The sequence below is a fragment of the Drosophila suzukii genome, chromosome Y, assembly GCF_043229965.1.
Source record: "Drosophila suzukii chromosome Y, CBGP_Dsuzu_IsoJpt1.0, whole genome shotgun sequence".
Taxonomy (NCBI): Eukaryota; Metazoa; Arthropoda; class Insecta; order Diptera; family Drosophilidae; genus Drosophila; species Drosophila suzukii.
The window spans coordinates 1,140,740-1,153,442 of record NC_092085.1 but is presented as its reverse complement, the minus strand read 5'-3'; the positions used below and the strand labels follow the sequence as shown (position 1 = coordinate 1,153,442).

General features: G+C 35.7%; 1 protein-coding gene across 1 annotated transcript; it reads left to right on the top strand.

The window, feature by feature from the left end:
• Positions 1-4,429: 4,429 nt before the first annotated feature.
• Positions 4,430-4,957, top strand: LOC139353575 (uncharacterized). The gene has a single exon (XM_070997930.1). It carries the CDS (start codon positions 4,430-4,432, stop codon positions 4,955-4,957), a length of 528 nt encoding a protein of 175 aa, XP_070854031.1.
• The last annotated feature ends 7,746 nt before the right edge of the window (positions 4,958-12,703 follow it).

Below are 12,703 nucleotides of genomic sequence, written 5' to 3'. Positions count from 1 at the left end.
CGTCATTCTTCTCAGTTTTAGTGAATGTTAGCTTAAAATCAACAGTACCTTTCAGATATCTTAATACCCTTTTTAAGCATAGCCAAAGCTCTTTATTATTTTTCTGACTATACCGACTCAAAAGATTTACAGATATACTGAGATCTGGCCTTGTACATAGCATTACATACATAAGGCATCCAATCAAACTTTGACAAGGAGAATCGTCTCTTTCATCAGAGTCTAATAAATCAAAGTTCAGTTTACTTGGAAGTGGTAAATTTACAGAATTACATTGCTCCATTTTGAATTTTAATAAAGTATTTTTAATATAAGCTGATTGGCTTAACTCCACTTTACTTTCTTTTGTGTCTATTTTAATACCAATAAAATACTTAATTTCCATTAAATCTGTCATTTGAAACTTGCTCATTAAATATGATTGAAATTTATTCATTGTTAAAATGTTTTCTGTACAAATAACCAAGTCATCTACGTATAACAAAACATATATATTTTTTAAAATAGTCCCTTTATCCAAAATATATATACATCTATCTACAGGTGAATTTTTAAAACCAATATCTTTTAAAGCCTTTTCAAACACTTTAAACCAACATCTAGCCGCCTGCTTAAGACCATAAATTGCTTTATTCAATTTACAAACATGACTGCTATTACAAGACAGTCCTTGAGGAACTCTCATGTATATTTCGTCTTTTAAATCTCCATTTAAAAAATCAGTTTTTACATCCATATATTGTACTTTAAGGCTATACTGGTTTGAAAAAGACATTATAAGTCTGAAACTTGCAATTCTAGTCACAGGGGCAAATGTTTCGTCGTAATCGATTAAACATTCCTGTGTAAATCCTCGTGCTACAAGTCTGGCTTTATATTTTACTGGTCTACCAAACTCGTTCTGTTTTATTGTAAATATCCATTTACAATCGACTATGTTTTTGTTTTCAGGTCTTTCTACCAGTGACCATGTTTTGTTAATTTCATGAGAATTAAGCTCATCTTCAATAGCTGCTCTCCACTGTTCTTTATCACTCCTAATATTAATTTCATCAAAAGATATTGGAGCACTACCTGTTAAAGTTTGCGCATTCATAACACAATTTTTAATCATATCTCTATATGACAATTTGGGCTTTTCTTTTAGTCTATTGCTTTTTCGAATTTTAGTATTAGAGTCACTTGGTTCACCTTCAGATAAAACACCAGATATCTCTGGATCGGCATTTTCCACTTCATTCTCCTCTTCATTTTCAATTTCACTAGGCTGCACATCTGATACTACCATATCAGTGTTTTTCTGAACCGTTTCACTCTCAATAAGACCAGAGTCTTGAAAAGCAGGTTCAATATTTTCTTCAAGAATGGGAAAATCCATGTTGTTATCAACATCCACAGCTCTAGACATTATCCTGCTTGATTCATCAAACACTACATCTCTTGCAATAACAAATTTGTTATTCTCCACATCCCATACTTTATATCCATTTGGTTCATACCCGACAAGTATACCTTTCCATGATTTGTCATCAAATTTTCTTTTTTGTTTTATTGAGAACGTATACTGTCGAGCCAAAAACTCTTAAGTACTTTAGGCACGTCTTTTTGCTGTGCCACATTTCAAAAGGTGTCTTTCTGCATTCATGTAATGCACTAGTTGGGCTTCTATTAATAAGGTAGGTGGCTGTTAGCACTGCTTCACCCCAGAAAGTTTTCTGAATCTTGCCCCCTATAACTAAAGCTCGAGCTTTTTCCGTTATAGATCTAATCATCCTTTCGGATACACCATTTTGTTGTGGATTATGTGGAACCGTTAAGTGGTAACTAATGCCTTTTTGAACACAGAACTCTTTCATTTCATTCGATAAATACTTTCTACCATTATCAATATAAAGGTTAACTATATTTAAATTAAACAAAGCATGCGTTTTAGCTACATAGTCTTGAAATACACTAAAAACTTCAGACTTATAACTCAAAAGGTAAGTTACACAATAATGCGTATACTCATCAATAAAAAATACATAATAATTCTTATGATCAACAGTAGAGGGGGTTATTGGACCACACACATCAGAATGTACAACAAATAATGGTCATTTATGTGGTCCTTATTTTTAAATTTATTAAAACTTAATCTCGCCTGCTTTCCCTTGACACAAGCTTCACATAATTCATTTTCTGGTTTTATGTTATTCAGCAAATCTGTATCGTCAAACATATTTTTATACCCGTTACTCGTAGAGTATAAGGGTATACTAGATTCGTCGGAAAGTATGTAACAGGCAGAAGGAAGCGTTTCCGACCCCATAAAGTATATATATTCTTGATCAGGATCACTAGCCGAGTCGATCTAGCCATGTCCGTCTGTCCGTCTGACCGTCTGTCCGTCTGTCCGTCTGTCTGTCCGGATGAACGCTGAGATCTCGGAAACTATGAGAGCTAGGCTATTAAAATTTGGCGTACAGATTCCTGAGCTTCTTACGCAGCGCAAGTTTGTTTCAGTAGACTGCCACGCCCACTCTAACGCCCACAAACCGCCCAAAACTGTAACTCCTACAGTTTTGATGCTAGACAGAAAATTTTAGCTGAAATGTATTGTTCTCATCAATACCTATCGATTGACCTAAAAAAAAGTTTGCCACGCCCACTTAAACGCCCACAAACCGCGAAAACCTGTGACGCCCACAATTTGCATGCTAGATAAAAAATTTAACTGAAATGTATTGGTGTCATCAATACCTATCGATTGATCTAAAAATAAATTTGCCACGCCCACTCTAACGCCCATAACGCTTAAATCTGTCTACCGCCGGTAGGTGGCGCATTTTAATTTCGCTTTGCTGCTTGCATATCTCCATTTCCCTTTGAGTAACGGGTATCTGATAGTCGAGGTACTCGACTATAGCGTTCTTCCTTGTTGATTTTAATTTCTAAAAACTTTCCCTTACTCAAATGACCTAGCCTCTCATGCCAACTATAATTATTATTATACCCGTTACTCGTAGAGTAAAAGGGTATACTAGATTCGTCGGAAAGTATGTAACAGGCAGAAGGAAGCGTTTCCGACCCCATAAAGTATATATATTCTTGATCAGGATCACTAGCCGAGTCGATCTAGCCATGTCCGTCTGTCCGTCTGTCCGGATGAACGCTGAGATCTCGGAAACTATGAGAGCTAGGCTATTTAGATTTGGCGTACAGATTCCTGAGCTTCTTACGCAGCGTAAGTTTGTTTCAGTAGACTGCCACGCCCACTCTAACGCCCACAAACCGCCCTAAAATGTAACTCCTACAGTTTTGATGCTAGATAGAAAATTTTAACTGAAATGTATTAGTCTTGTCAGTACCTATCGATTGACCCAAAAAAAATTTTGCTACGCCCACTCTAACGCCCACAACCCTCCAAAGAATAAAGCTATGACGTCAGAGCCAGACAATGCGAAATGTTTTTACGCGTGTATGTAGTTTCCGGCCGAACTTAGCGGCAAAGAAAAAAGCCCTGCTTGCGCTCAGAGAGAGCAAAGTGCGCGGCTAACTTATTCTATTGAATAATGAACCCTTTATCCATTTGTCCCATTGACGGGCAAAAACCTTTATAGATCTGTACATCTTTATTTATCTCTTTCAAAGAATATGAATTACCTATAGATTGTCCCAAAAAAACTTTTCCGTTTTCAGTCCAATGCTCTCAAACCAAAGTAGTTAGGACAAGCCTTGACACTAGAGCCAGAAAACGACATACATACATACATATGTATTTATGCATGTGTGTGGACGTACAAAATTGCAATCTAATATCCGCGGCAAATAGAGTTCTTTCAAACAAAGCAATTCAACCAAATATTTTGAAATACAGAATGTGCTTTAAAATTGTGTATGTTTAGCAAGCATACATAAATATAAATGTTTTTTGTCTATTTTATGTGTTGCTTTCTCATTCTTGGCGCTGGCTGAAACAAAAGCAGAGCCGAGAAATGAGAGCAAGGGAGAGAGAACAAAGTGCGCGGCTAACTTATTTTAAAGTTTGTTATCTGAGTAACGGGTATCTGATAGTCGAGGTACTCGACTATAGCGTTCTTCCTTGTTTTTATAATTAAAAGAAAAGAAAGTATACTCATCCTTCAAAGCTACACCAGACGAATACTTATTTATTTAACAAGCACGGGATTATTGAAAATGCACCAAACATTTTCATAACTCAAGGAACGACCTTTTAAAACCAATAGTTACCAGTTCCACAAGAAAAGGAGAGTATTAATATAATTTTCAAAGTTAATAATTGGTACCGTGAGTATGGTACAGGGTTGTCAACGTTATCTGATACTATCGCAACAACATTTTCCAACACTGAGAAAGGTTAATCTCTAGTCGCACGTGTCAATGGAAACTATTTCACGTTTGACAAGCTCGAGTGAAAGTTTTCAACATGTCCAATACGCCGATCGAAGGATATTTGCTGCTCAGGGGACCAACCCATCTTACCAGTCGAATCTTCGTAGGAAACCTGACGCCATGCAGACGCAAGGAACTTGCTCAGCTATGTGCACGTTATGGAAAAGTTTTGGGTACAATGATAGAGGAGACGTTTGGTTTTGTTCAGTTCGAGAGCGAAAGACAGGCCAACATAGCTATTCTGGCTCTGCACCAGTCGCGATTCAAGGCCAAAACCCTGACTGTCCACAGCTCCACCTTTCAATCTATGGAGGAACACGGACATGACTCCAGACAGTTCGGGGAGGATGTGCTCGTCGCCGAGGCCGACTCTTCGGGGCAGGATCTGATTGCCGACTGCGAGATCATAGCCATGGATCTCCAAGGCTTCCGAGGTGCTATGCGCAACCGGGATCGCCTCATCGCCAAGGGACTGTGCACGGAAGTTCGCTCGCCGATCGCAATGGATGATAACGAACCGCTCTCCAGTCTGGAGGAGCTCGCAGCACTTGGCACCCAGTAGGCCATTGTCTTGACGTCCGTGAATGAGAGCATGGGCTCGGCGTCAGTGCACTACTTGTATGAGGACCGCTCTGAGCATCCCGACTTGCCGAAGGATCAGGCCATCGAGATGGTTGTGTCGGACTTCAACCGCCGCCATGTCTTTAATTCAGCGCATGGTGTTCGTGACTGAGGTTGTTAACTTATAATAAAATTCTATTCAAAACCCTGTGATAATACTCCAGGAATCACGGTAAAGTTAATTTGTAAATATAAGAATACACACAATTTATTTATGTGTGTGTGTGATTTCCTGGAAGCGTCACACTATTTCGTCAGAATCCAGATTTCACGTCTTTTCACTTCAAAATTATGCGGAATAAGTGAGAGCTGAACCAGCTCATCGGAACCAAAACGATATTTGTGTTACCAGTAGTGAGCAGAATACTTTTGCTTATACGATATTCTTATCGATATGAAGTAATGTTATATTCCAACACACCTCCTCAAAAGTCTGATGCTCATGATTTATAAATTTAAAGTTTAATAAAAAATTTGAAATTTGAATTGGCAAGACAAGATATTTCTGGGAGTGCACATTGACCCAACATTAGTTGCTTGAATTGGGGAAACCCAGTAAAACCCAATTAGGTCAATCTTAAAATTAATACAAAGAAAAATGAATATTCAAAATGACAAAATGATGTGATGCAAAATTAACATACAAAACAATTAAAGGCAATTTCAGGAAGTAATCTTATAAATTTGAAATTTGTAAAGTAATTAGGAATATCTTCTGTTTCCAAACTTAATAACTAGAAAATATAACAGATTTTAAATTCAATAACATAGTTTCAAAAAATTATTCTTTTAAATGATAAATTAAATTATGTCTTCAACTTTTATGTAAGTATATAAAAAAAAATTGTCGTCTGCATCCATCAATCGGTTAAGCCAAGACGCTGTCTTAGTTGTGCGAAGCGTGGAGCTGGGAGTGGTTTTGTTAATATATCCGCCAGTTGATGATCTGTAGAAATATACTCAAGTTTTATTAGTTTATTTTCAACTTGTTCACGTGAAAAATGATATTTGATGTCTATATGTTTTGAACGTTTGTTTTAAACATCTTGAAAAGATATCCAGTTGTACTTCTCCTATCGAATTGACTTCCACCCCAATCTGAATCTACATATCCAACAAAGAAGTCGTCATTCTTCTCAGTTTTAGTGAGTGTTAGCTTAAAATCAATTGTACCTTTCAGATATCTTAATACCTTTTTTAAGCATAGCCAAAGCTCTTTATTATTTTTCTGACTATACCGACTCAAAAGATTTACAGATATACTGAGATCTGGCCTTGTACATAGCATTACATACATAAGGCATTCAATCAAACTTTGACAAGGAGAATCGTCTCTTTCATCAGAGTCTAATAAATCAAAGTTCAGTTTACTTGGAAGTGGTAAATTTACAGAACTACATTGCTCCATTTTAAATTTTAATAAAATATTTTTAATATAAGCTGATTGGCTTAATTCCACTTTACTTTCTTTTGTGTCTATTTTAATACCAATAAAATACTTAATTTCCATTAAATCTGTCATTTGAAACTTGCTCATTAAATATGACTGAAATTTATTCATTGTTAAAATGTTTTCTGTACAAATAACCAAGTCATCTACGTATAACAAAACATATATATTTTTTAAAATAGTCCCTTTATCCAAAATATATATACATCTATCTACAGGTGAATTTTTAAAACGAATATCTTTTAAAGCCTTTTCAAACACTTTAAACCAACATCTAGCCGCCTGCTTAAAACCATAAATTGCTTTATTCAATTTACAAACATGACTGCTATTACAAGACAGTCCTTGAGGAACTCTCATGTATATTTTCTCTTTTAAATCTCCATTTAAAAAATCAGTTTTTACATCCATATGATGTACTTTAAGGCTATACTGGTTTGAAAAAGACATTATAAGTCTGAAACTTGCAATTCTAGTCACAGGGGCAAATGTTTCGTCGTAATCGATTAAACATTCCTGTGTAAATCCTCGTGCTACAAGTCTGGCTTTATATTTTACTGGTCTACCAAACTCGTTCTGTTTTATTGTAAATATCCATTTACAATCGACTATGTTTTTGTTTTCAGGTCTTTCTACCAGTGACCATGTTTTGTTAATTTCATGAGAATTAAGCTCATCTTCAATAGCTGCTCTCCACTGTTCTTTATCACTCCTATTATTAATTTCATCAAATGATATTGGAGCACTACCTGTTAAAGTTTGCGCATTCATAACACAATTTTTAATCATATCTCTATATGACAATTTGGGCTTTTCTTTTAGTCTATTGCTTTTTCGAATTTGAGTATTAGAGTCACTTGGTTCACCTTCAGATAAAACACCAGATATCTCTGGATCGGCATTTTCCACTTCATTCTCCACTTCATTTTCAATTTCACTAGGCTGCACATCTGATACTACCATATCAGTGTTTTTCTGAACCGTTTCACTCTCAATAAGACCAGAGACTTGAAAAGCAGGTTCAATATTTTCTTCAAGAATGGGAAAATCCATGTTGTTATCACCATCCACAGCTCTAGACATTATCCTGCTTGATTCATCAAACACTACATCTCTTGCAATAACAAATTTGTTATTCTCCACATCCCATACTTTATATCCATTTGGTTCATACCTGACAAGTATACCTTTCCATGATTTGTCATCAAATTTTCTTTTTCTCGTTTTATTGAGAACGTATACTGTCGAACCAAAAACTCTTAAGAACTTCATGCACGGCTTTTTGCTGTGCCACATTTCAAAAGGTGTCTTTCTGCATTCATGTAATGCACTAGTTGGGCTTCTATTAATAAGGTAGGTGGCTGTTAGCACTGCTTCACCCCAGAAAGTTTTCTGAATCTTGCCCCCTATAACTAAAGCTCGAGCTTTTTCCGTTATAGATCTAATCATCCTTTCGGATACACCATTTTGTTGTGGAGTATGTGGAACGGTTAAGTGGTAACTAATGCCTTTTTGAACACAGAACTCTTTCATTTCATTCGATAAATACTCCCTACCATTATCAATATAAAGGTTAACTATATTTAAATTAAACAAAGCTTGCGTTTTAGCTACATAGTCTTGAAATACACTAAAAACTTCTGACTTATAACTCAACAGGTAAGTTACACAATAATGCGTATACTCATCAATAAAAACTACATAATAATTCTTATGATCAACAGTAGATGGGGTTATTGGACCACACGCATCAGAATGTACAACAAATAATGGTCGATTTATGTGGTCCTTATTTTTAAATTTATTAAAACTTAATCTCGCCTGCTTTCCCTTGACACAAGCTTCATATAATTCATTTTCTGGTTTTATGTTATTCAGCAAATCTGTATCGTCAAACATATTTTTGGTTTTAATTTCTAAAAACTTTCCCTTACTCAATTGACCTAGCCTCTCATGCCACAAACTATAATTATTATTATACCCGTTACTCGTAGAGTAAAAGGGTATACTAGATTCGTCGGAAAGTATGTAACAGGCAGAAGGAAGCGTTTCCGACCCCATAAAGTATATATATTCTTGATCAGGATCACTAGCCGAGTCGATCTAGCCATGTCCGTCTGTCCGGATGAACGCTGAGATCTCGGAAACTATGAGAGCTAGGCTATTGAGATTTGGCGTACAGATTCCTGAGCTTCTTACGCAGCATAAGTTTGTTTCAGTAGAATGCCACGCCCACTCTAACGCCCACAAACCGCCCTAAAATGTAACTCCTACAGTTTTGATGCTAGATAGAAAATTTTAACTGAAATGTATTAGTCTTGTCAATACCTATCGATTGACCAAAAAAAAATTTAGCTACGCCCACTCTAACGCCCACAAACCTCCAAAGAAAAAAGCTATGACGTCAGAGCCAGACAATGCTAAATGTTTTTACGCGTGTATGTGTGTGTAAGTTATCCAACCCGTGAAACGGTTCCACTTATGGAATTTATAAACAAATTTTTGAATTCAATCTCATTTATGTTACCCTTGCCTTCAGCGACATTGCCTTTGTTTAAAGACTCTGCCTTTGCCTTTGCCATTTACGTCGAGGGCCGCGCTTGACCGTCCTGCTAAGATAAATAAACCAATCGTGGGCTTCCGTTCGAAGCCCAAACTTTTCCGTTCAAAGCCCACAGTATTGCGTTCTAAGTTCAGAACATATTGCGTTCCGATTTTCAATCAAATTGCATCGGTCAGCATAATTTCATTTCACAACGAGATGCGACAGTTTCAGCATAAGCTTTTATTTTAAACAAAAATTAAAGTTCTGGAAGCTTAAGAAAAGGAAAGCTTCTGGCCGAGGTTCATTGGATAATTTTTTAGAATTAAGATTCAGTCCTATTTTATCCGAGACCGCGATCGGTTCACAATCTTTAAATAGTGTCTTGTATTAATTCAGTTTAAGAATAAAGGTTTATCACCCAAGTTTTAAAAAATAAAAAAAAATAAATTTTTTTAATTCATCTATTAACGACGAATTTAATTGGCGCCCAATGTGGGGCCGCGTTAATTAAAAAGTTCCAAAAATTATTTAGTGAAAAATAAGTTAAATATAAACGGAGCTCGCGCGGCCAACAACTCAACATTTCTAGTGGAGAAATTAAAAAATCCACCAAACATCACAACAAAGTGACAGTGGTCGTTAACAGTAATTAAATGGAAACTAATAAATGAAATAATCCATTTAAAGGTGAACTTTTAAAAAAAGGGTGGACCAAAATCTTAAATAAAAAAAAATACAAGAACACAAAATAAAGCAAAACCAGAAACGCACTAAACAAAAACAGTTAAACAAACCAGCTCTTACAACAACAACAACAAAATCACAAATCGCTGAAACAGGAAAAATTAAAGAAGGAAGGAAGGGCATTTTATTGCCAATAATTTCTACTGAGTCCAGGAAGGAAGATCAACCTACAACCTCGCAGAAGGAAGACCCCATCGGGACAGTCTCGTGAGAAATTAATTTTCAATAAAAAAAATTAAATTAAAAATTATAATCTAAGATCAGGGAATTAAAAAAAAAAAAAAAAAAAATATAAATAATATAAGATTTAAACATTGATAGAAAGTAAAATAGATTCACGATTTAAAAAAAAAAAAAATATTAAACAATCTGGAAGATTTAATAAATAGCTTTGGTGAAATAAATCTAACCATGGCAACCGGAGGTTCAGCACCAAATTTTTCTGCAGGTAGTATAGCCACAGCAGGCGGCTTAACAGTGGAATTAATAAATAGATTGATAAATGTTTAATTAAATGAAGTGAGCAGGAAAATAGAAGGTTTGGAAGGAAAGTTAGCCACAGATGCAAACACTGTGGAGGATTATAAAATACAAACAATCGACCCAACTATAAAATGCGATACAACACTTGAAGTGGTAAAATCTTTACCAAAATTCATGGGGGAACCAACACAATATGTAGGTTGGAGGGAAGCCGCAGAACTGTAATGAGTCTCTATAAAATTCAAAGTGAACAATATTTTATCGCCTTAACAATTCTACGAAATAAAATTTTGGGAGCTGCCCATGATGCTCTTACCAATCATGGCACCGTTTTAAATTTTAGAGCAATCTTATCTAGATTGGACTTTATATATAGCGATAAACGACCAATACATATTCTCGAGTCAGAACTGAGTATCCTCAGGCAGGGACGAATGACAGTTACAGAATACTATAATGAAGTCAATAAAAAAATGACACTACTAATAAACAAAACCATAATGACATACGGAAAGGAAGTAGTAGGGAAAGACGGGTTCTGGGACAATTAGCATATTAATGGCCCCCGCCCCCTTACTAATTAGCATATTAATGACCCCCGCCTCTCACTAATTAACATATTAATGACCCCCGCCTCTTCATTAATGTATGCGGGTTCTGGGACAATTAACATAATCCATAAATTATCTGATTTTAAGGGGTTTAGATGTCATAAAAATGTCACGATCATATCCATAAAGAGTGTACTAAATTGCCCCCCCAACCCCACACCACCATGTGACAATACTGATCACGTGACCTTTTTGCCTCATTATCAGCAATTAATATTCAGCAGGTGTTGCTGTACACGGGAGAAAGGTCGCACACTTTCCCCACATCTCCATGTGACAATATTGATCACGTATTCTTTTCCTTATTATCAGCAATTAATATTCAGCAGGTGTTGCTGTGCACGTGAGAAAGGTCGCAAACCCAAAACATCTAAAGCTGGTTGCCTTAGAGGGACATGTCCGATCATGTTGGGGAATAACGTTTCCTATGATTGTAAAACTAATTTAGAAATCAAAAGAACCCCAAATAAAATAAATCCCACAAGTTAATGATTCTCAGATGTCGAATATTTTCAAACAGACTTTTTTTTCGCCCCAGAATGTTTAACTGGTAAATTTTTTCAAGATCTCTCCTTTCTACAAACGGGTCATAAACATATCATAAAAGGGATTCAAGCAAGAGCTACCCGAACATGCGCACCTGTCTATTACCTGACCGGAATAAAAGGGACACATGCACAAGTCTGAGGGCGCACGCCCATTGACAAAATCATGAGCCTCTCGCCAACGACCTCACGGCTAAGTGCGAGCTCTAATACGTTCCCATAATAGGGGTTGAAGTCACGACCGCGCAACAACTCGCAAGTAGCCGACATATCTCAGTCAAGGAAATATTTTCCATTCTCCGTACCTGTAATTTTAACTCGAAATAAAATGTCAGAAGTTTATTTTGTACCATAAAAATACATTTATTCATTTACATTTATTTATTTTGGTATTGCGAACATTTTTTTTGTATATATAGAAATTTATTTTCTGCTATGATTCCGGCGATTTGCATAGAAGAAGCAGGCGCACGTTTCCGACGTCATTTCTGGATTACAAAATGTAAAGTGTTCACCATAATTCGTAGTTTTGAGGTCATGTCCACCTCGATTCATGAACATAGTTTTTGTGTTTAGAAGGTATTGAAAATGCTGACCAATTATCTCTCCTTTAAATTGTTCAATAAATTGGTCAATTTCCTCATGAAACTTAATTTGGTTAATTTTGTTTTCTTGCACATCCTTACACATCTAGTCTCAACTTTAAAATAATGTATAAAAATTATTTTATTGTTTTGAAGCTACTTTTAAAAAATGTCAAAATAATGTATGCATTGTTTAGAGCACAAACCCCGCCCTTAAGGTGTGTTTCACAATAGGGAAACCGGTTTCCTTTAAACCTGTTTAATGACGGACAGCCCATTTCCTCGACATTAATGAGCTGACGACTCCCAAAAAACGTCTGTAGAAATCGTTTCTTTTCCACACCTTTACAAATAATTTGTTTTCCGCTTGTAATTGTCCTTAGATACTTTCGAGTTTGTGGAAAACTATTTTCTCCATCGTTCCAAAAAATTTTGTGATGTGTATTGGTTAACCAAATTGCAGTCTTTCGAGATTTTGTATTTAGCAAAGTAAAATCATATGGTGGTTCTATTAAAAAACTTTTATTCAAGTTTGGATCTTTTTCGAATACAATTCCAATTTCCTTTAGAATAAAATTTTTATTATTATCAAAGAAACCTTGAACATCAATCGAAACAGTATCTTTCAACATTTTTCTAATGTTAAACAACTCGTTGTACTAGTCCGTTTAGTGGGTTATATTCAACTAAACGGTCTTGTATGAGGAGACAATAATCTTGGGTAT

Coding starts and splice junctions, on each gene's coding strand:
- LOC139353575 (XM_070997930.1), top strand. CDS start 4,430: ATGTCCAATACGCCGATCGAAGGATATTTGCTGCTCAGGGGACCAACC.